Genomic DNA, 23,943 nt, shown 5'->3' on the forward strand with positions numbered 1-23,943 from the left:
ATTTTTTACTTGTAGTTATTTTGTTCTCGTGATTTTTATCTTGAGACATTCTTTATGGGACAGCAGTAGCTCAGAAGGTAGAATGGGTTGTCCAGTAATTGGTAGGTTGCAGGTTCGATCCTGGCACCGGCCAGAGAATGCTGCTGTTCTGTCCTTGGGCAAGGCACTTAACCAAAATTGCCTGCTGGTGGTGGTCGGAGGGACTGGTGGCGCCAGTGTTTGGCAGCCTTGCCAGTGTGTCCCAGGGCAGCTGTGGCTACATCGTAGCACATCCCCATCAGCGTGTGAATGGGTGAATGACTGATTGTGTTGTGAAGCATTTTGGGGGGTTGTAGAACCCTAGAAAGGCGCTATACAAATACAGACCACTTACCATTTTAGAGGTGATATATAGGTGCAGGTGCAGTAGCTATAAACTGAGCCCCTCCCGAGTATCCGAGCTTCTAAGTTTATAGCAGCCTGAGCGGGGGATGGGTGGGCGTGGCTAGCTCCAGCTTGTTTGTTAAACGTGACAGAGCCGCAAAACGGCTCATTCTGGAAGGTACTGAAACGATCAAGAATAAACCGGAGGGATGTAGGGCAAAAAGCTTCATGAACGTGTTTGGTATCGACCATAGCGCCATAACTTAAGAAAAAAGTCATAAAATGTCTCCTTCAAGAGCCGATGCAGCTCCAGTGTTTGAGTTTCAGAGAAAGGCATTCATTATGAACAAATCCTCAAAAAGAGGAATTATTTGATGCTTTTGATGAAAACCACAGCTCTGCAGCTCATTTGTTCGGGTTTGTGAATAAATATGAGTTACGCACTCCTCCTTCAGATCAACAGATTAAAGACCAACGCCACTCACCGTGCAGCCTTTCAGACGATTCTGCTCCTCCTTCACCTCCTTTCCCATGATCCCATGTGTCTCAGATCCCATGTTGCTCTGGGACGCTTGAGTGGGTGTCAGGAGGTCAGCGTGTTCCCTGGTGAAAGTGGAGCCAGAAGGAGAGAGTGCTGCCTTGTCACCTCTGTAGGGGAGGGAGTGGAGAAGGAGGTTACTGCGGTGCTGACGGCAGGGCCCCAGAGACCAGCAGAAAACTCCAGTTATGGTTCTGTGGTTTTATACCAGTGTTTGGACTGTTTGATTTAAATAGCTCCAAACTGTTTCTGATAAGTCTGATGAAGTGATGTAATGTTTGGATCTAAAGATACCCCGTCCACATGGGAGGCTCTCAGCCTGAGAAATGTTCAGGAGGCAGCACATTTTGGAGATGGAAATCTGGACTTGAGTAACCCAGATATATTATTAGGAGCTTTTTGAAGTTTATTTTTCTGGAGTAATGGGAATTATGATATATTATGTAACCATAGGGTATACATATTTATAATCAAAAGCCAATTAATTAGGTACACCTTGCTTTTACAGGGCTGGGCCCCCTTTTCCTTCAGAACTGCCTTAGTCATGTCACAGGGTTAAAGGTGTCGATGGAAACGTTCTTCCAACGTTCTGGTCCATACTGACACGACAGCATCAGCTCCATCCATGATGAGAACCTCCAGTTCCACCACATCCCAAAGGTTCTGACCTGGACTGAGATCTGGTGACTGTGAAGGCATCTGGAGTCCAGTAAACTTGTGATTAAGTTCCAGAAACCACTTAGAGATGATCTTTGTGGCATGGTGCATGATCCTGCTGGAGGTAGCCATCAGAAGATGGCTCCATGTAGTCATAAAGGGATGGACGTTATCAGGGCCAGATTAACACTTTGTTGTACCCTGGGCAACAATATTCAAGGGCCCCATCATCATGACCCAAGGATCACTGTAATATGGTCACATACAGAATATTTTACTGTAATATGCAGTAAATATACTCAATACTTGAATGCCTGACAACACATAACCCACTCAGGGTAACCTTTGACCCACCTTGTGTGGACTGACCAATGAGGGGAGGGTCTTAACTTGAGGCCCTCTCTTCATTGGTCAGTCTGGCTCTCAACTGACGTTCAGTCAGAGGCAGCGAAGCGTCTCTGTGCAGCGCAAAAGCCCGGGTGGACAGTTTGTTTAATGTAGGGTGATCATATTTCCATTTCCAAACAAGAGGACAGGGGATCTGTGCCTATGACGTCACACTATGGCAACGCCACACAAACCACGTTGGGACCCATTTTTTGTAAGAACTATATTAATATCAGATTCTGCCAATTAAAGGGCTCTAAAACAATTCATATGTAAATATTTTGCATATTTATTGCAAAATCTCATTTTTCTGCTTTAGTGCTGCAACAAGGTTTTATTAATAATAAATTATTATACCTGTTGTTTTACTACAGCATCGGTAAGCTTCCTGTGCACAGATTATTAAGGATGCTTGTTTCAGCTGTGAGATTAGACGATAGGATCAATGATAAAATAAGTTGTCACACACTCCATGGAAACTTTCAGATAATCCACAAATAGTGGCTTTCAAATGGTTTTGTTACTTTTGGCAAGTTTAGAAAAGCAGCAGATGAGACAGCGTGTCTGATAATTTAGTTTTTCATCTGATAATATTAGAACATGTCAGTAATGTCTGAGGGGCTTTTATAAACACTGTATAACTAACACTCCTGGAGAGGGCATGAATTACACAGAGGCTTCTGGGGAGCCCAGTTATGGGGGGGTGGGTGGTGGTGGTGGGGGTGGGGGGTCATTTTGCCTTGGCCCCCAAAATGTCTTGAAACGGCCCTGGGTGTGTGACTGAGTGTTGAAGGTGATCTGAACTGTATCAGATGTATAAATATTACATGTGTGTAACTTATTGTTTTGCAGGTAAAAACGTGTAGTGGAGATAAATCTACCTACGTTTTACTTTTCAACACTTTGTTTTGTTTTCTTGTTTTTATTTAACTATTTTCTGTCCTGTCTGTCTCTCATCTTCCTGCATCTGCTCTAAACTCTCCAGAAAATCTGCTGCCTGGATTCTTACCTTTTCACCTCATCAGTTACTTTTGAGCAGATCAAAGGGATCTCCTGACCGCAAAGCGGAGAGCGCGTTTCGATGCTGCGTCAGTGAGGTGACATCACCGCAGCACAGGTGATGAGCTCCGCAGTAGCAGAGCGCTTCAGGCACAAATAAGACAGAAAGTAGAGAACATGTGCGGACATGAACGATCGTGTGCTAATTAGTTTTTTGGTTGCGCCACTTTGAGAATGGACCGTGCGCTGGACGCAGCAGCCTGGAGCGCTGCACAACAACGATCAGCGCTGTGCTTTTGCTCGTGCCCTTGCTGCTCCAAGTTCGTGGGCCCTGGGCAATTGCCCAGTTGCCCATATGGTTAATCCGGCCGTGGACGCTATCAGCAACAAAGCAGACTGACCATTCTCCCCTGACCTCTCACATAACGAGATATTTTCATTCACACAACTGCTGCTTGGTGTGTGTGTGTGTTTTCAGTCTGGTTGAGGGTGAAAATCCCAGTAGGTCAGCAGTTTCTGAAATCCCCAAACTAGCAGCAACAACCATGCCAAGTTCAAAGACTCTTCAGTCGGTTTGAACTTCAGCAGATCATCTTCTCCGTGTGTGAATTTCTGACTTGACTGACTGTGATTGGCTGATTAGATCTTTGTCTTACCATGCTCTTTAACACGGTGCACCTAATAAAGTGGCCAGTGAGCAAACGTCTCTACTGTAGCGAGCTCCAGCATGCTCTATTACAGTTTGGCTGAATTTTAAACAGCAACTAAACATGGCTGCACTAAGCTGGTTCTGATGGCCTAAAAGCAAGCGGTGATTGACGAGTCTGAGTACTAACAGCACACTATTAAAACAACAACACATAGTTAGAAAAATTCCATAAAAGTTGCAAAATATTCTTGTAAACGTCGTATTTCTCACATTCAGCGGACTATTTAAGATGATGTCAGACTTTTATTGGTGAGAATGAAGCAGACCATGATGACAGCTTGAGACGCTGCCAGAATATAAATCACTTACAGGAATCTACGTTTGAATTCAATGTTTAGAAAATTAAAGTCACCCCCCCCCCCCCCCCCCCCAATAAAAAACAAAACAAAAACTGAGCCTTTATCAAAGTGGGGTTTGATTCCCCCGATTTCCAGTGCCTTAAGTAGTCTTTTAATGTAAGTTTCTCTCTTCTCCACCCTACTGGTTGAAAGGTGAATAACAACTGTTGCAAAATTTACAACATGATGACTAAAGTTGTCATTTTCATATTTTTTACTGTGTGGGCATTGTAACGAGCCCCCGCGCCGAGAGAACAAACATCTCAGTTCTAAAGCCGATCTTCATCCACATACGTCACACGTCACATGATCAGGAAGCAGAACATCCATGTGATAGGAGATCGTTTTGGGCCGCTCCTGTAAAAAAAAGTGAGGCACGAACCGGGAAAATGGGTCTGCCGATCACAATTCAACAATGGATTATGAAAGAACGGATAACGCTTGAAACGCGCGGATTCTTCCTGATGTAAGAGGTGAGTCTCCTCTTTGTTTTGGTTATTTTGGCGTCGACATCATGCTAGCGTGAAACGTTCCGTCACTCTTAACAAAACAGTAAAAACGCTGGCAGCGAAGGCCTTAAGCGATCAGGAAACGGCTGGCAGTGAATGAGTTAAAGTGACAATGTGTAGTTTTTACTGTTAGTCTCTGTAAATATCAATCAAATTGTTGTTGAAAATGTATAATGCTCAATCATTGAAAAATATTGGCGGTTTTATAACATATATCCATAAAAATCAGGTCTAAAACACATGGGAGCGGGTCTAGGGGTGTTTCTCAAGGCCAAGGAACCTTGCTTTGTTGTCTTGGCTCCGCCCCGGTTGCCTAGGAGATACGTCATCAGGAGCCACCAAGACATGTTCCAGTGTTCATGTTCTACCGAGGCATCTGTTCTCCGTTTGTTAGCCGTTTAGCTAGCTGAGCAAGGATACACGGGAGGTGTCTTGTAGCCTAGCCTTGGTCAAACATTTCCCCGAATACATCGCAGTATTTTCAAAAGGACGGCAAATCAGAAGCCGGCAGCTACTCTGGGGACAATTTTCAAGTTTAAAAGTAAGACAACTCATTTAAAAAGTTTTTTTAGATCCAAAGAATTTAGCTATGGTTGGTTATTTGCTTATTAGTTGGAGCTTCAGTGTCTAGCGGGTAGTAACTCGCTTATATATTTAATTTAATAAACATATACACAATTTAGTGTAAAAAGTAAAAAGCTCGTTCTATATCTGTATTGAAACTAATACTCAACTCAACTCAACTTTATTTATAAATCGCGCCTTACAGGCAAAAAGATGCCACCAAGGCGCTACGTTAGAAAGGTTAAAAGACAGGTCATAAAAATATGTTTTTAGCCTTGCCTTAAAAACCGCAACAGAGGTGGAGGCCCTTATGCTGAGAGGAATCTTATTCCAAAGCTTAGGACCTGCCACAGCAAAAGCCCTATCACCACGCGTCTTTAGGCGCGTTCTTGGGACCGAGAGGAGCATGAAGTTCTCCGAGCGGAGTATAAAATATAACGTTATCTCCCGTGTCACGTTACGTTACGTGACCGCCATGGAAGCCGTGGTCACGTGATGCAAGTCTGTTCCATTTAACCGTTTTCTTTGACCAAGGAAGGACAGTGTCCTTGTAAGTAAGGGGCTTGGCCTCGCAAGACATCGCCTCCAAAGGCCAGGCGTCTTGACATTGAGAAACACGCTAAATCTCTGGGTGACGACATATTAGATGCCATGTTTCCTTCTACAGGAGCCCTTGAGGACAAAATGCATTTACTGATTTGTTACAAACGGGTACAAAATGTCACCATTCAAAAACATTGTTGTTTTACACATTTACCTCTTCACTTGTTGCCAGTGATTAAAGGGAGTCTGATATGCTCGTCATTTTGCTGAAGTTTGCACTCCCCAGGGCTTTTTGACCCTAATGGGCATCCATTGATAAGGTTTTAACCCAACACAAAAATACAGCCTGCTTGCAACGATTTACATATCTATTGCCCCCTATTGGCAGGAAAAGAACACACTGTCACTTTAACTGTTGAAGACAACCCTGCAGCGGCCTACGCTCAGCTACTGCAGCAATGATTACTCCGGTTATAGCTCTTTGATTTTCTAGTTCAGGCTGTCTTTGATTCACCTCTAAACATATTACTGTTTTGCTTTTACTTCCAGGCTCCGCCATGATGCCAACAAAAAACAGACTTCACTTTCTTGTGCTTTTTATTGAAGGTTGGCAAATAGAAAAAATCTAGCTGCTAGCATTTCTATGAGCCACCAGCACAGTAAACTACACTTCCACTGTTGCGTGACCTCTCACTCATGCGTTCCCGAACTACAAGGTTGTTTAGTACAGTTTCTGACCAGAAGAGGGTGACAGAGTGCTGTCCAGTGTGAAGGTGTTTAAAGAGCAAGCCACCCCCTACCAGAATCTTACTCCACCCCACTTCCTGTTTGAAAAACGCAACAAATGCTGTTGCCTTGCAGACCGAGAGGGCGGAGCTGCGAGCAAATACACACAAATACAGGCTCACAATGACATTGTGACATCATATGGTACCAGCCGACGTCATATGATACTTATTAGCCATTAGCAATGACAGATTTAAATTTAAATGCAGTGCAGAGTTTTTATCTGAAGTGGGCACAGTACTGCCAGTTTTAGATAGAATATTTAAATTCTAACTAAGATGCACTAAAGTGCCAAATTATTGACTACATGTGTCTACAGCACGATCAGACACTCATTTATGTAGTTTAGCAGCAAAAAACTGTTGATTTGGTGGTGACTTGCTCTTTAAGGACCTTAAGTTAAGGTTATAGCTCAAGAATCACTGAAACCAGTTTGAAAGCAATAGTGTTAACAGCTCTTTAAAAGAAGAAAAGAAGGCGACAGACCTTATTTTAATTAGGAATATTTCCTCTATGATTTATCAATGCAGTGAATCAGTAAATTATTAATGATAAAGAACATAATTTTTATGATGCTGCCATACCTTAAGTTTCTCTGAAGAAGAGCCCAGCTGTCCTTTATCTCTGTCTGCTTTTGTCCAACACTGGTCACCAGGTCAGGGTGGAGACTGGACAGCTGGGACACACTCACGTCCAGCATCTAACACACACACACACACACACACACACACACACACACACACACACACACACACACACACACACACACACACACACACACACACACACACACACACACACACACACACACGGAGACCTGTAGGTTAGGCAGGTTAGCCTTCTGCAGCTCATCTCCTGATAGTTAAAAGATGATTCTTACCATGATCTGACTGGCGACGTCGCGTATATCTCTGTCCCCGAAGCCATCCGGCTCTTTGGATGCAGAAATGTTCTTCAGCTGACAGAAAAAAATAAATAAATCTAAGCATTCATTGGAATTATCTCAAAAGTTAAAAATATGCATTTGGAATTTCTGCCGTTTTACCAATTTATTAATAATCTCCAAGGTATTATCTGCCTGCTGGTAAAACGATGACACCTCAAGAGCCTGCTGAAGAGTTTCGTGGTAGTTTTTCAGCCTGGACTGGACCCGAAGCCACCTACACAAACGGCATTAACATTTGATTTTCAAGCAGAAAACGTGTCATTCATGAAACGTCACATTTAAGAAGGAAACGTACATCTTGTTGATGTGTTTCCTCCTGCTCGAGGTGTTTCTGCCCTCTGCCTTTCCTTGTTTCTCCAGTTTTAGAGCCAAGCTGTTGATCTCCTCGTGCAGGTTCCTGTGTAGCTGCTCGTCCTGATCAAAGTGTTAAAAGCATGAAATCTGATCCGATCTAAAACAGTGATGCACAAACACCATCCAAAGTCTAAACCAATCCCAAAAGGTTTGACTTTATTTGGCATTTTGACATTTAGACAATCGCGTTCCAGTATCCCGTTGGAGATTCAACATCTCTTCTTCAGTGTGTCAGGGACAGTTTTATCTCACATCCCTGCAGCGCGCCATCCCCGAACACCAGTGGAGTCAGGGGCGTGTCCAGGGAGTGGCCTGGGGTAGCACATGCCACCCTTGGAATCTGATTGGCCACCCCAGGTGCCACCACACTAATTTATCTTTAAATCGGCTTTTCATTGTCCACAAAAGGCTTGGGGGTAAAACAAAAAAGCATAACCATTGGAGCCACCCATGCACAAAATTGGGGCTCACCTGGGCCACCCCATTTTAAAAGATCTGGACACGCCACTGAGTGGGTTCCCGTCATATTCTAACTCTGACTTTTCTCTTCCTGTTTTTTAAATTGTCCCACCTGCACCATGAAACCTTACTGACACAAACATTGACACGTGCAACGGACAATTCTTTCCTGTTCAGGATTTTCTAATTTTCTTATTATTTGTTTGAGGCTCTGCTCTTTGTTCTAGGCTGCCTGCATTTGTTACCATGGCAACCCCAAACGAGCGACTGAGCAGATCTTGGTTCTCTTTACGCTTCTTATATAATCACGTCTTCGTAGTGCTCACCTGTTTAAGATCCAGGATCTTCCTGGTCAGCTGCATCTTGTCCACGTTTTCTCCCAGGACACTCACCAGAGACTGCTCCTCTTCCTGCCGACACACATAACGGCCGTTTTTTACGGCCGCCTTTTGTGAGAAACCTGACAATTGCTTTGTTTTACAGGAACAAGGACAAAGGCACAGCACCCCTGCTACAGAAACAACACTGAACAGAGCTCTTCGCTTCAACACAACGGGGACAAGCTGTAAAGTTTAGGAACGTTTTATTGCTTTAAATAAAAAAATCCCACCGGTTCAACATCCACCGCTCGCTCCTTTGGCCAGACTCAAGTAAGAACAAAGACAGAAATCAGCCCCAAATCCTCGAGATAATTTATTTTTTATATAATGACAGGCAGATGTTTTACCCATAACACAAACGTCTCCAGGACGCTGAGCTAATTTCCTGCATTAGTGAGTTGTGCTTTTATGCTAATTATCTTGACAGCTGTTGATTAGGCTGTGTAGACAAAGATCAGCCTCTGGGCAAAACGCTTTGGGTTTAGCCACTTGTTAAATCACCTCTATAAATGGGAGGGATAAGGGAAAAGATGCTGAGATAAGGAAGGAATGAGCACATTGGATCAGAAACGATAAAAACAGGAAAACAGGAAGTCTGCTTTGTTTTCACCTTTTCTTTGACCCAGGCCTCCAGCTTATCCGCTTTTCTGTTGAAATCCCGCAGACTCTTTGCTCCACCTAAAGCACGCGTCTGATTGGTGGCCGTCTGTTTCAGGGTCTGCCATTGGTCCTTGAGCTGGCTGAGCTGCTTCTTCACAAGGTCAGATGTGGGGTTCAGCCTGCAGATCAGCTGCTCGCCCATCTGTGGAAGGACATGGTACTGGTTACTGGAGCTGCAGCAGCAACGCTGACAACATTATCTTCATGGTTTGTCCTGAAAAAGCCTAAACGCAACCCTCTGAGCTTCCGCAGGGCCTGGATGTAGAGGGTGGTAATCCATGACCCGTCGTTTCATGTTTGTCGTCACGTTTTCAGCGATTAATGCCTGGATTAGATCACCTGTGGGGACACTTAAAACAACCATTTATTTAGTGCTTCTAGATGCTGATGATCATTTTTTTACCTGGTTGAGCTGAATAAACGTGTTCTCAAAGTCTTTCAGGTCCCTTTGAAGTGTCTGAGAGGCCTCGTCCCAGTCCTGCAGGGGGCAGCACTTAGTGTTACAGCCATCCTTTAGATCCTGGAGTTTGCTCTTGATCCATGCCTCTGCCTGCATACACACACACACACACACACACACACACACACACACACACGCACGCACACACACACACACATACACACACACACACACACACACACACACACACACACACATACACACACACACACACACACACACACACACACACACACACACACATACACACACACACACACACACACACACACACACACATACACACACACACACACATACACACACACACACACACACATACACACATACATACACACACACACACACACACACACACACACGCACACGCACACGCACACACGCACACGCACACACACACTGTTTATTGTTGTGAGGTGCTAAGTATAGCAAACGTGTTTGGTCTTAACATGGACGTAATTTTTGGGGGGGACAGGGGGGACATGTCCCCCCCACTTTTTCCAAAGTCAAGTTTTGACCCCTGCACTTTTTACCATCCAAAAACAATATTACGCTATATTAAATTGACACTGGTTGAGCTCTAGGACCAAGCGGAAAACAACCGTTTGTGTTGAAGCCTGTTTCCCATTAGAGCATACTGTAAAGATACCCCCCCCCCCACCCCCCGTGTCCCCCCCCCCCCACTTCTAAAGTGAAAATTACATCCATGGGTGTTAAGATTCTGAATGTGGCTAGTTGTCGCCTACAGTTAGCCACAGTTTGTAGATATTTGTAGCTGGTAACGCCGCCTTTGACCAAATTGCATCTCAAATAGAACAAAAGTGCTGTTAAATTTCAAATATGGCAAATTTTTGTGTTTGAAATGTCAAATATGGCAACATGCAACTGTTGAATTGTTAAATATGCCAAAGTTTATCCATCCATCCATTTTCTGAACCCGCTTTGTTCACGCAGGGGGGCTGGTGCCTATCTCCAGCGGTCAACGGGCAACCAGGCGGGGTACACCCTGGACAGAGAGCCAGTCCATCGCAGGACAACACAGAGACACACAGGACAAACAACCACACACACACACACACACACACACACACACACAATTTAGACAGACCAATCAACCTAACAGTCATGTTTTTGGACGGTGGGAGGAAGCCGGAGAACCCGGAGAGAACCCACGCATGCACAGGGAGAACATGCTACCTCCATGCAGAAAGATCCCAGGCTGGGAATCGAACCCAGGACCTTCTTGCTACAAGACAACAGCTCTAACCACTGCGCCACTGTGCAGCCCATGCCAAAGTTTACCCAGAAAAAAGGCAAAAAGTGGCTAACTAGCTGGGGAAATGCAGTCTCACTTGATGGCTGCTTAATTAAAGCAAAAGTGCTGTTAATTTCCAAAAATGGCAAAATTTGGTGTTTAAAATTAAAATTAAACATGAAAAAATGCTGCTAAATTCTTAATTTGGCTAAATATAGGTGGCAAAAGTCTATATTTATAGATATTAAATATTAACTTTAGCTGTTATAATAGCAAGAGGGACAAAATGTTAAAATGGTCATTACTTCTTATATTTCTTAACTGTTGGCACGGTCCTGCATTTGGTCCTAGCAGAATCTCTAAACAGCAAATTCACAACAAACGCTTGTGATTGCTTCTCTTCTTATCCAGCAGACTCCATTAGTCCCCTGTTCAGAGTCTCGATGAAAGGTTTTTGCTCTCCAGCGTCGTGTCATGCTGAGCAGAGTTTCTCTTGGCTTTAGCTCAGACTCAGTTGCATAACGCTCAGCCTTACAAAGCTGCCTCTCCTGGCATTGCACCGTACGGACGAGGAACGCCAAACCAGGCGGCTGAAGAGGAAAGTGTTCTTCTTCAGAGTGGAGGTCATCGAGCCTCCGAGGTGTCAAAAACTAGATGGGCTGATAAATGCTGTCAGACTGAGTCCACATGAGTGAAACGGGTGATGAAGTCAGCTAAAACTGAGGCGACTGCAGCACTTTAAGTTAAAAACACAAATAAGTCATCGAATGAGACGCAGAGAGGCTCAAGAGTGCACACTTCCACCACAGAGTTTAGCTCTTGATTAAAATATGACGTCACTTTTCCCCACAAGGAGAAGGTCAGTGACCTCCCAAAGCCCCCCAGGCAGGAGAAGTATTTCTGGCTTGAACAGAAGGAAAGGAGCTCGACAAAACAAGCTTGCTCGTATCTGCTCACAACGGCTCCCATGCCAACACAATGACCTCATGCAGGAAGTCCATGATTCTCTTGTTTCTTCCTGTCCACTTTCCACAACAACGGTCTGTTTATCAGGCTTTACAGTTAAGCCTCGTTCAGGCCACGACGCCACGCGGCCGGTGCACCATCTGAAGGTTTCTTCCTGAGCTGCTTTGGACAGCACCAGGAGAAAATCTCCAAACGCAACAATTTCAGATATTCGGGTGTGCTAATCTCCACATTTTGAATAAATCCATCATTTTGCACGTTTTACGGCATCTCAAATATGCAACTTTGGCTTCGAACACACATTGGGAGTTAAGGGTTTGGTATTTTTTCTGCCATGAGAGTGAAACGGGGGGAAAGCGAGAAACTTTGCAGAACTGAAACAGACATGCTGCACCGCTACAGCTTGATCCGTCTGGCTGGAAGACGGTAAAAATACAGTTTATCTGCAGAAGCTGCCAACCAGGTTGATGCAAAGTCAAATGATTCAAAAGAAAACACACACCACACGTTCCTCCTGCTGACACATTAAAATAAACTCTTGTGTTTAGAAGTAAACGGCACGTCGCTCGCACGGTTGCTCGGCAGAGTCCTGATGACGAACCCGAATGCTGCAGCTAGCTGCCTGAGCAGGAGTGGACGCTGCGATGCGATAACACAACCAGTCCTGCTGCTCATTGGCTGAGTTTCTCTGAGCCATAGGCGTGAAGAGATGGAGCCAAACAATGATCTCATCTCTAAATAACTGGTTGTGGCGGCTTCCCCTCCCTCTCCTGCCTCAGCCGAATCCCGCTCAAGGCTCAGAGACAAAAATAAGAACCAGTACACATTTTGTTCCCACTGGAAGGTCACGCGACAGCCAGCTTCGCTTCTGATTGGATCGCAGTAGCCTCACACGATGTTTGAGGGATTAAATCCTTTTAAGAGGCTCTTTTCACACTAAATGTTTTTATTTTGAAATGCTTTCAAAATTTCTCAGTAAGTTCTGGATAAATGTTTAAAAATTAAATCTTCAAATAAAAATTTTAAGAGGAAAAAAAATTCCACCTGCAGCGCTTCTTTGTTGAAGAGCGAGTTTTGCTGAGTGAAGCTGTCGCTCAGAGCGTTAGCAGCTGCCGGAGCCTCATCCTCGCTGTGTGGGTGACTTTCTGTCCTCCGGGGTCTGTGATTCTGCAGCTCAGGCACTGAAATCTGTGAAATCAATGAAGACATTCTTTAATATGATAAAAACGGAGAGTCATGGGACCATTCCCCACGCAGTAAAGCTGTCCCCACCTCACAAAAAGTCTTCAAACTTCCATAATCACAAAGACTCTGATTATGTACTCGCTCCAGGTTGGCTCCAAGGTGTTTCAGGACACCCAGCCACCGTCAGCAGTGTGCAAAATGAAATGAATCTAATGCACAAACATTCCTGCTCTCTCTTCAGCGTAGGGTTTGGTAAAGTAGTGCTTTAAGAGCTCAATATGTATATTACCTCTACTTATGACCAATAAGCTGTGATACTCTGTCTAAATATAGAATATCAACCCTGCTTGGTCTTTATGGTGTTTATCAGAAGATTCTAGGATTCTTTGTTTATTCAGGGATTGTACACACTTCGGTATGATTCAGGAAAGAGTCAGGTTTATAAAAGTAAGAATTTATTTTACCAATAATTAAAACATGACAGGTTAACTAACATTTACTGTGATGGATGGAACTAGATGTGATGCATGAACCTGTGTGTGAATGAGATGTTATCAGGACTTCCGTATCTAAGAGAGCCGAGTTCTGGATGTAAAAGAATTTGGTTCGCGTTAAGCTATGAAGTTGATTATTATCAAAAACACATCAGACGCTATCTGTGTGTCTACTTCACCCGTTCTCGGAGACCCTCTTGGTGGATCCGAAGGTCAGAGAGGTCGGATGACCTCTGGCACCGGAGGGCTGTAAAATACCGAAGTACCGACGCTTCAGTCCAGAGATGTCTCGGGTCACGACAGACGGATGGAACCGCGCGTCTGGGACTCTTAAGGAGTCAGAACAATATCAGCTTGTTCTGCAGGAACTGTTGCTGTTTCAGCTTCACAGGTGCAACAAAGAGTTAGACGCCGTGTCAAAAGCTTTGATGGTTAAAGAGGTTTTGCTTCAGATGGCCGGTCTGAAGCTTTCTCAAGAACTGATGAATCACCAGAGTGATCCAGTTTCAATGTCCTCATGTTATGATTTGTGTAGCCAACCAGAGGTTGACAAGTTTGAGGAATATTACCAAGACAACTCAGAAACACGCCTTCTTTCAGATACCGGGTGCTCTGATCTGGGTAAAGGACTATTTATGTGTCATGAGTTTAAGTTAACCTTACTTTGTCCTTGTGTGAGTGCAAATGCTGATGACCTCGTCATATCAACATGCTGAAACATATATCAATCACTGTAATCATAACATAACATTCACTTTAAACTTCAATCATTGAGCACAGATTAATGAAAACATGTCATTATACTATAATTATTATAAGTAGCAATAAACAAATGTTTATTTAATGATAATCTAGTTTATAAGTTGTAGAAGTTCATATTTAATTCAGGAAATCATTCTTTGATTTAGCACCTAATCCGAGCTGCGAATGTTCCTTATTCAAAGGCATGAAGAATCCTGCAGGACGATAAGGATGGACCTTGAGGAGAGAACATTATTGTTGACAATAGTAAGGGGGGGTCCTACCTTTTTGTAAATTTCATCACCAACACAGTTTACCCTGGACAAACTCAGCATCTCAGTGGTTTTAAATAATGACCAACCATCCTTTTTCCCTGATTTCCATGGTTTATGTAATACATTCTGAGAGGAGAAATCACCTCATTATGTGATTAAAAAAAGATACATTTAGATAAGATAAGATAAGATAAGATAAGATAAGATAAGATAAGATAAGATAAGACTTTAGCCCCACAAGTGGGAATTTTGCAAATTTCCAAAATCTTCTTATGGAAAAACAACCCTAAAAAACATTTCTTATCTTACCTGGAAGGATTTCTCCCCATTTGGCTTTGCCCAAGTTTCTCCTTGAGGAATGGCGGCACAGCTGCTTTTACTGAGCAAAACCTGTCAAATAAATTAAAAAAAAAAACCAAAAACCGAGTTAAATTGGAAATTGAGCAAAAACGTTGAAAATGTATGGAAGCCGATTCCCGCCACTCTGATAAAATCTGTTATCTGTTTTTAAGGCACTCCTGAAAACCCACCTCTTTACACTGGCTTTTGATACCTTGTGAGATGCTGGTTTCTATTTTTATTTCATTTTAGCTGTTTTATTTGATTCAATGCGGTTTTATCAAGTTTTTATTTTTTAATATAGGGCTATTTTAATTTTATGTATCATGTGTTTTATTTATCTTTGCTGTTTTCTGTTTAGTCAATTGTTTTAATGTATTTTCTGTACAGCACTTTGTTCCTGTGCTGGGTCTTTTAAAGTGCTTTATAAATAAAACTGGATTGGAACTGGATTAAAAAAACTAATAATTATGATTTAGCTATCCCATGACAATGAGATAGTATCTCATAATTACGAAACACCATCTCAGTATTATGACTTAACTAAGTAATAGTTGTGTTCTAGCATCTCATAATTATGAAATGGCCAAATCATAATTAAGAGAGTTTCTGATACTATAATTATGAGAAATGATCATTTTTTTAATCAGACTGGCAGGAATGGGCTTCCATAAATATGCAAGTACCAAACATCTCCACTCTTAAAATGGTCATAAAACAACTAAACCCTTTTCAGTCTATTAGTAATTTTGTTCAACAAGAATATTCATATTTTTTACGTTGAAAATGAAAACGAAAAAATATCTTCCATCCATTTCTTTGCTCATTCACGTTTTGGCATCATCTTTGGGGTAAAATCGGGCAAATCTGAGTTAAATTTGTTGAAATAAAACCGTAAAAACATCAGTAGAAATATTAATTTTACCAATAAAATAAAACAAAACAGCATGAAAGCATTCCATACCTTAAACTGAGAGGTCGGTTTATTCTCACACCTCACTCCAACAATCCTGGGCAGATGTGGGTCTGGTGAGCCTGTTGTGTTGTTGTTGTTGTTGTTTTTGTTTTCAGCTGTTGTTGACAGGTCTGTTGGGCCCACTGTGCTCTTCTTGTCTGATCGGTCTTTACTCCCAGAGATGGTGATCTTCTTGATGGACCTGGAGACGGCAGAAGGAGAGGCCACGTTCTGGTTCTGGTGGTCCTCAGCTGCCATGTGCTCGTGGTTGCGTTGAACGTGCGCTTCCGGCTTCACAAACGGTGCAACGAGACAGGAGCCATGTGCTCGGACCCGGGACCGATGGAGGTAGAGCGAGTTCAGATTGTGCTGTAAGACACGATTGTCCAGAGGCTCGGTGGGTAGAAATCTCCTTTGAAACTCCTGACATTTAGTCACAGAAGGGACCGACAGCCTTGTCCCGATGGTGAAGGGCTGCACTTTCCTCACAATGCTCTCAGACATGTCCAGAAGTAAAAAAACAAAACACCAGAGTCAAAATATCACAAGAAAAGTCCGTCACATCCCTTCTTTTCCCCTAACAGCCGTCCAGGTTCTGTCCGGATGACAAGAAGGTGGAACAGAGATCAGTTCTCCACCTTCTTGTGCATGTTAAGAATGCACAGCACACAGCCCAGGACGGCTTCCTTTGACTCCTGGGATCGGACGCGCTCCCAGATGTGCCGCAACGCCGTGCCAAGGTGGGCAGCGCCCGTGGTGAGGCTTCTTCTGAGGAACTGTGCCAGGGAGCCTGCCAGTCTGCTACTGAGGAGCCTGATAACCAGGGACCGCAGCAGGATGAAAACTGCTGGCATGCTGCCTCGCTGTGCTGTGCAACAAATATTGGAGGGGGGAAGCAAGCTTGGAAAAGGAGGGAGGAGAGAGAAGAGGGTTGGGTAGAAGGGATGAAGTCACCACCTCTTCACGCTGCCTTTCCTTCCCTCTGTCAGGAGCGACAGAGCGGAGAGGGGGTGGGGGGTGTTGAGAAGCCTGGCTGTCAAAACTTGTCCTCTGAACCCGAACAGAAGAGCTGTCCTGATAAGAGCCTGAAGGTAATGGAGTCAAAGGCAGAGACCTCTGTTAGACCTCTTCAATCACCGCCTATCCTCCATGAGGTAATGTCCTAGGCTCAGTCACACACACGCACGCACGCACGCACGCACGCACACACTCCCTTACCTCGACTTTAAAGTTCAGACCAACAGGTTCAGCCTGAAGGTGCTGGGCTCCTTCCAAGCACAAAAATCACCAAAAAAAGAAGTGGCTTAAAAACTTTGAGAGCTGAGCGCTCGATCAGGAGTGAGGGAGGCTCTTCCTCCAGCTCGCCCTGCAGCTGAATGGAGCAGAAGGACTTCAGGACGCTGGTCCTTAAACCTCTGAGCAGCTGCTGGCGTGACAAGTGTGCAGCGGTCGTGTAGGAGCAGACGATAAAACCTGCCGCTCCTTCATGGCAGGGAGCACAGCAGACGTTGGGACTGACTGATTGGAATAGCAAAGCTTGTGTGTGTGTGTGTGTGTGTAGGGGGGCACACTTGCAGGGAGCAGATGAGAAAATCTGCTTCCCCTGGTGAAAGCCTGCCTTTCCCTTAAAAGGAACTCTCACTCCCTGCCGCTGCCCCTGAACTGACCCTGGCACCTGGTCTGGAGGCTCTTGAGGCTCTTGAGGTCCACCTACACCAAACTCAGGAGGACGTCATAAAACCCGAACCTGTCACATGCCCTATTTTCACAGTAGGATGGAAAACACACACAAATCTTCAATTTCCTGCATTCCTAAACTTTTGCAAAAAGGAAGCAAAAAGCCAAGTCCGGCAGTCGGTGAGGACGCTTTTAGGAGCACTTCGTTCCACGATGATGTCATCCCAGGAAGAGTTTTAATGTGCTGCAGCTTGAAATTTCAGATAAATTCGGCGTGGGCTGGGTGGTGTTCTACGGAAGGCTGGATGGGTGGGGTTCCAGAGGTTTGGCTAACTTCAACGTAACATTTCCTCATGTAAGCGGCCTTGAACACCGGTGGATTATGTCTTCAGTGGTAAGTGTGTGACGGCCCCTACTGTTCGCTTAAATGCTGAAGGAAGGCACCAGTTAATTAATAACTGTTGTTGCCATAAGTCAGACCTGGGCATTTTACGGCCCGCGGGCCACATCCGGCCCTTTGGTTGACTTTGACCGGCCCGCGTAAGGTTAATTGGAAATTACAAAATAAATGTATTTTCTCATTTTACCTCATGCATGGGCTAAGGCTGCATTGCTTTTATTTTGAAGTTGTTTTTTACGTGCACAATGACGCAATACGTATAGCAACAAGTGCCCGCGGTTGACATGGTGATTGTAGCCTGAGAAATGTCCGCTCATGCAAAAAAAAAAAAAAAAAGAAAAAAAAAAAAGAAAAAAAGAAAGATGCCGAATGCAGGATTTTCAACAAAAATTGGACTGCTAAGTATTTTTTTACTGAAGTCGGAGGTAAAGCCGTGTGTTTGGTTTGCGGGGAGGAGATTGCCGTGTTTAAGGACTACAATTTGAGTCGGCATTACGACAAGAAACACTCGGAAAAATACAAGAACTTGTCTGATGCTGAGAGGGCACGGACATCCGAAGCTTTGCTTGCAAAGTTGCAAAAGCAGCAAGGCTGTTTTACTAAGCTTCACACATCCAGGGATGCAGCAGCCAGGACCAGCTTTGTGATATCCCACAAAATAGCTAAAAACAGCAAGCCGTTTTCGGAGGGAGAGTTTGTCAAAGAGTGCATGGTGGACTCTGCCGCACTAATATGCCCTGAAAAAAAAGGCGCATTTGAGCAAATCCCGCTGTCCAGGCGAACCGTGACCAGGAGGATCGAGGACATTGCGGGGAACCTGGAGCTTCAGCTGCAACGTGAAGTGGCAAGTTTTGACTTTTTCTCATTAGACGGGAGCTGTGATGTCCGCGACACAGCCCAGCTGCTCGTATTTGTCCGGGGATAACGGACTTCAAGCTCACAGAGGAGCGGGCAGCAATGCGGTCGATGAAAGGGACAACGACAGGGAGTGATCTTTTTACAGAGGTAAATGCGTGCACGGACACTCTGGGATTGAAATGGGAGAGACTGTCAGGTGTCACAACAGACGGTTGTCCAAATCTTAAGCCGGGCGTACACTGTGCGACTTTTTCACTTTTTTGAGCCGATTTTCCAGTCGTGCGAGAAGCCACGACATCGGGGCGAGTTTTGCGCCGAGCGGTCGTGTAGTGTACAGGGGGTTACGAGAGGCGATTAACACCACGTGACCAGCCGCCGATCAGCAGTCGTGAGGTCGCACTCTGGTGTGTTTAATATTTCGCTCGTCCCTCGTGAGGGTATCGCACTGTTGAAGCGGCGCTGCGAGCAGCTACGATCCAAAAAGTATCAGAACCGCTCACGGCGCATGCGCGCGCAATCCTGCATCAACGCCGGCCGGTCGCTCGCTATTTCCCTAATAACACACGCTGTTCGTTTTTGTTTCTACACGTTTTTTTACTCACAAAGATTGTCAAGAAAGCGTGTTTGTCGTGTTCGTGTCAAATTAAACTGATCACAAAACACAGATTCACTTTCTTTATTTCGTTTTCCTCATCCAACCCCCATAAATCCCTGTGTGTCCTCCTGCAGCACTCCCGAAGGACAACAGGCAAAACAAAAAAGTCTGACGTGTTGTGTAAAAACTGCTATTTTTAGCACATTTTAGGGCCGACGTGTTGCTACCAGACGTACAGTGTGAGCAGTCAGGTCGCATGCGAGAACTGGGTCGTACAGTGTGAGCACATGACTCGTGAGATCTGCTCTGCGAGGAAGTCGTACAGTTTGAGCTGAAGCTGAACGCTGCGAGTGAAAAAGTCGCACAGTGTACGCCCGGCTTTAAGGAGGACTTTCCAAACCAGGTTTTCTTCAGCTGAAGAGACATGCTCAGAAGATGTTGGTTCTCTTCAGCTCTACCTACATTTGTGAACAAACATTTTCAATGATGAAGTTTACAAAATCCAGGTAAAGATCCTCTCTCACTGATGATCATTTGTCAGCTGTGCTTCGCTTCTCCACCTCAGACATTCAACCTGACTTTGATGCACTCATTAAAGCCCAGCAGAGACTAGATTTCTCTCACTGAATAAGAAAAAAATCACTTAAAAACTCAAAATAAGGTGTTTGGACCACAAATGTAGGCAACTAGCAGTGAACTGGGACACTTTTTTTAAACCTCTTTCTCAAGATCACAGTTCAGTGATTTTATTTTACAGACAATACTGTGTGTCTGTAGAATGCTAAGAACCTCTTTCCAACAATATTTGAAACTCAGAATGTGTTTTGGAGTGAATGTGACTGAAACTGTTAACTAATATAAGTCACAAATGTTTAACAAAAACCAAATGTGCACACTTTGTTTACCATTGCCTTGGGAAATTTGAATAAATCACATTTTTGTAAGACAACCTCACTTTTTCCTTTTTGCTCATTTATAACATATAGTCTACTCTTACCAGCTTGAAGAAACAATGGTATTTACTGCTTTTTATAAAGAAATACCATTAATATTATGCATAATTGACTTCAGCCTTTTGGCCTGGCCCTCCACAATATTTTCTATTTCTCATGTGGCCCCATGGAAAAAATAATTGCCCACCCCTGCCATAAGTGGTCACTAATCTCAATAGTTTTAATTTTATAACCTCCAAAGATGTAAAAAGGCTTCATGTCACTCTTTATGCTAATGTCTGATGGTATTAACACGACACATTTAAAATACAGGCCCCAGTAAGAGTTTTGGATACTTACCCTGTTGTCCTTCTTCATTTATCATTTTCTCGCTCTGTTTTCATTGTCTTCAGTTCATCGCTCACGCCTGTTCTACCAGCTCACCAGTGCAGCTTCTCCTCCTCTGCTGCCATACTTAATCCTCAATTTCACTTATTTCCTCCCAGACCCATCTCCTCATTCCTCTGATGGTCTGACATCCTCATCCATAAACCTCTACACATCTGCTTTCATGACCTCTGTCTCTCAGTCTTTGAACTTTTGGCTTCTCCAAAAAAACACACTAGTGTCTCCGCACTGACGCAGACGGAGAAGCATGACTCGGGCTTTAGTAGTAATCGATCTCACTTTAGTCCAGGGGAGTCAAACTCACACGGGGCCGAAATGAAACTCTGGGACGGAGTCGAGGGCCAAATTTAATGTTTTTTGAAAAAGTGACGGCAAATTTGCACATTTTCTTTATCAACATATATGCAATTTTGAACATTTAAATTTGGAAACAAACATATTTCTGCATTAACACTGAATGTGGAATAACCAAATTACACACGAGCAAGTCCGTTTTAAATAAAAGGCATCAGTGGTATTCATTACTTGTGGTATATTCAGCATTTTTAAAATCTATTCAGGATTTATGTTTTCTTGTTTATTCATTTTTCTTATTTTTTATTCTCCTTTTTTCTCCTGTAATACGTGTCATCGCTGCTGTGACGTCTAGCTTTCCCCACTGAGGAACAATAAAGGGATTTTCTATTCTATTCATCTATCTGCAGCCTTTCCACTTCCTGTTTACTGTAGGTTAAATCTTTTCTCACGGGCCAACAACAAAATAAAATATCATTTTATCTTAAATGAAAATGCAACATCTCACCTGTTAACTTTCATGTTTTGGAGCAGAAAAAGAGCATCAAACCAACATATTTAAAGCTCAGTTTGCTCCACTGGTTTACTGTGATGCTCACCTGTTCCAGCCAGATACCTGCATCATGGGGTTGATCTGAGCCGAGGAGGAGACTCCTGTTGTTTTGTTCATCTTCATCATAATAATGACAACATTAGATGACAACAGGTGCTCACATAGGTTTGTGCTGATGAACATGTCTGAGCAGCTTGACCACGTTGTTGTGTGTCGGGGAGGAAAAATAACAACTACAGCAGCCACAGAGTCGTGCTGGTTTGAGCGTGTCGCTGCTCGCTGGAGTTATATCAGCTCTGTCTGGACGTTAGTTGGAAAACTTTCTCTTTCAGTCGTGAACTCGTTACTGAGCGGCTAGAATCTCCTATCAGAAAACAGCTGAGTGAACTCGGCGCTGAGTGAGAGGACTGTAGCTTGTCCGAGACAGCGGAGCTGCAGACACCGGCAGCAGGCGCTGGAAAAAACACAAAGGAGGGGGCGCGTCGGCTCCGCGCTGACACCGCAAAGCATCATGGGAGTTGTAGTCTTTGCGGTAAAATTGGCCAGCGGGTCAGTTTTAATATATTTTTGATATTTATCTCGCGGACCACATAAAAATGCTCCGCGGGCCTTGACTCTGACATATGTGCTTTAGAGTAATGTCTTCCGTCTTTGGCGCAGCGTCAATAAACACCTCGATGCTCCAAGCTGCCAGGATGACCATCTCTGCCTTTTAGAGGTCGTTCACACCTGCTGACGGCGTTTTATTAACAGAATTTAATTCCAGTAGAAGGATTTGAATTGATTTTCTTGAATACATTTTTATGAATCAAAACGTCTGTTTGATCAAACTGTCTATCAAAGCACAAAAGAGGACTCAAATGCAGAGCTCACACAGTTTAATAAGCTGAAGGACTCCTGGCAGTACAGCACAAGTGAACGAGTCCAAACCCAACTAAATACACTCTCACGACGTGTTACTGAGAGCAGGTTCACTTTACTCAACTGGAGAAGACAAACTGGCAAAGGAATCTGTTTGCAGAGAAGCATAAAAGGAGAAGCCAGGACCCAGGTGCACGACATAAGGCTGACTAGTGAGGAGCCTCAGGTCGTGAAGCTGCCTGTAATGAGACAGGAAGTGAATACACAAAATAAAACAGGAAGTACCAGAAATACAATCAAACCAGAAACATGACTGCAAAGCACTCAACCTACAGAACCACCCATGACATCGTCATTAACCTGGTTATGTGTTCAGGTTGAGAACTAATTAATTTTTAATTGTGTCATAAAACAAAAAAGGTTATTGTTCAGATGGAATTGAATGATATTTAATGGACGACAGTTCCACCTTGATAATGTTTAACTAGCATGATTTAAGCTAAATCTTTAAACACAAAAGACATTTTCCAACTTTTTCCACGGAGAACACAAACATCCATCATGGATAAAGATTAGCTTGGTTAGATCTGAACCAGGTGTTCCACCTCTGCCAGCCCGGCCGGATTACGCTACCGTAACACCTTCCTTATGTTGTTTACCCTGGAGTCCTCCCCCTCCTCCCACAGCTCTCCTCCTCATATTCTTAGCTAAATTTAACGTGTTTCTGCCTTTATTTGGGACCAGATTCTAACACCCTGCTGTTCTGATTTCATTTGACTTCACATGTGCATCTTTGATGATAGAAATCAGAAACAGGCCGACAGCGAGCGTCACTGCCTCCCAAGATAATAACAAAAACCCGACGCATTCTCTCCGCAAGGCCGAGCTAGCGATCATCCTTGTTATCCTCCGCTTTGTCAGGAGACAGCGGACGGGACTTCAGAAGACCTATTTGAGGGGTGATGTCACTGAGGCCGCCCGCATGGAAGCAGAGCGAGAGCTGCGGTGGAGGAGAGGAACATGCATGGAAGCAGAGCCGGGGTCTGTACTTTTCCACTCTCTGAGTGTCATCCCAAAGGCACCATCAGCCTCTTGGTCAAGTTTCAATGCAGATGAGACAAAGTAATTATTTTGGATCGTGATCAGAATAAAAAGTAAATGATGCTGAATGGTTGAAATGATTTCAAGTTTAAAAACAAAAGTAAAAGTAAAGCTAAACGCATTACACTAATACATTTTATGATCAGCGGTTATTTTACCTTGTTATGACCTCATTAGAAATTCGCATGCAACATGATGCAACATAACGGTTGTCATAGCTTCAAACGTGTTGATACCTGTGTAATTTTAGACGTTGTTCTTCATGCCTGAACAGCTCGTTATGAGTGTGTACAAATAACCCTGACCCTAAACATTGAAAGGTCAGGTTTATTCATATTTTTATTACATTTTCAGCGGTCTCTAGGAGGAATTACTTCCTTGTAAACTGTTTTGTGGGGAAAA

General features: G+C 43.8%; 2 protein-coding genes across 6 annotated transcripts in view; both read right to left on the minus strand.

Moving 5' to 3' along the window:
• LOC107375418 (spectrin beta chain, non-erythrocytic 1) overlaps positions 1 to 16,599 on the minus strand; it is a 45,747-nt gene extending 29,148 nt beyond the window's left edge. For 4 of the 5 annotated variants that reach the window (XM_070542145.1, XM_070542146.1, XM_015943936.3 and 1 more), the window contains exons 1-11: positions 15,872 to 16,599; positions 14,878 to 14,958; positions 12,918 to 13,061; positions 9,596 to 9,742; positions 9,143 to 9,334; positions 8,479 to 8,562; positions 7,635 to 7,753; positions 7,439 to 7,553; positions 7,274 to 7,351; positions 6,978 to 7,093; positions 849 to 1,011 (exon numbers count right to left, since the gene is read on the minus strand). In XM_070542145.1, the coding sequence (XP_070398246.1) occupies positions 849 to 1,011; positions 6,978 to 7,093; positions 7,274 to 7,351; positions 7,439 to 7,553; positions 7,635 to 7,753; positions 8,479 to 8,562; positions 9,143 to 9,334; positions 9,596 to 9,742; positions 12,918 to 13,061; positions 14,878 to 14,958; positions 15,872 to 16,366 (1,734 nt within the window). In that variant the 5' untranslated portion in view covers positions 16,367 to 16,599. The other variant, XM_070542148.1, reaches the window with a different exon arrangement.
• On the minus strand, positions 16,489 to 16,926 carry LOC129166732 (protein myomixer-like). The gene has a single exon (XM_070542149.1). The coding sequence runs from the start codon at positions 16,714 to 16,716 to the stop codon at positions 16,489 to 16,491; it is 228 nt and encodes a 75-aa protein (XP_070398250.1). The 5' UTR covers positions 16,717 to 16,926.
• Between the last annotated feature and the right edge of the window lie 7,017 nt (positions 16,927 to 23,943).

Source organism: Nothobranchius furzeri, chromosome 12 (genome assembly GCF_043380555.1).
Source record: "Nothobranchius furzeri strain GRZ-AD chromosome 12, NfurGRZ-RIMD1, whole genome shotgun sequence".
Classification (NCBI taxonomy): domain Eukaryota; kingdom Metazoa; phylum Chordata; class Actinopteri; order Cyprinodontiformes; family Nothobranchiidae; genus Nothobranchius; species Nothobranchius furzeri.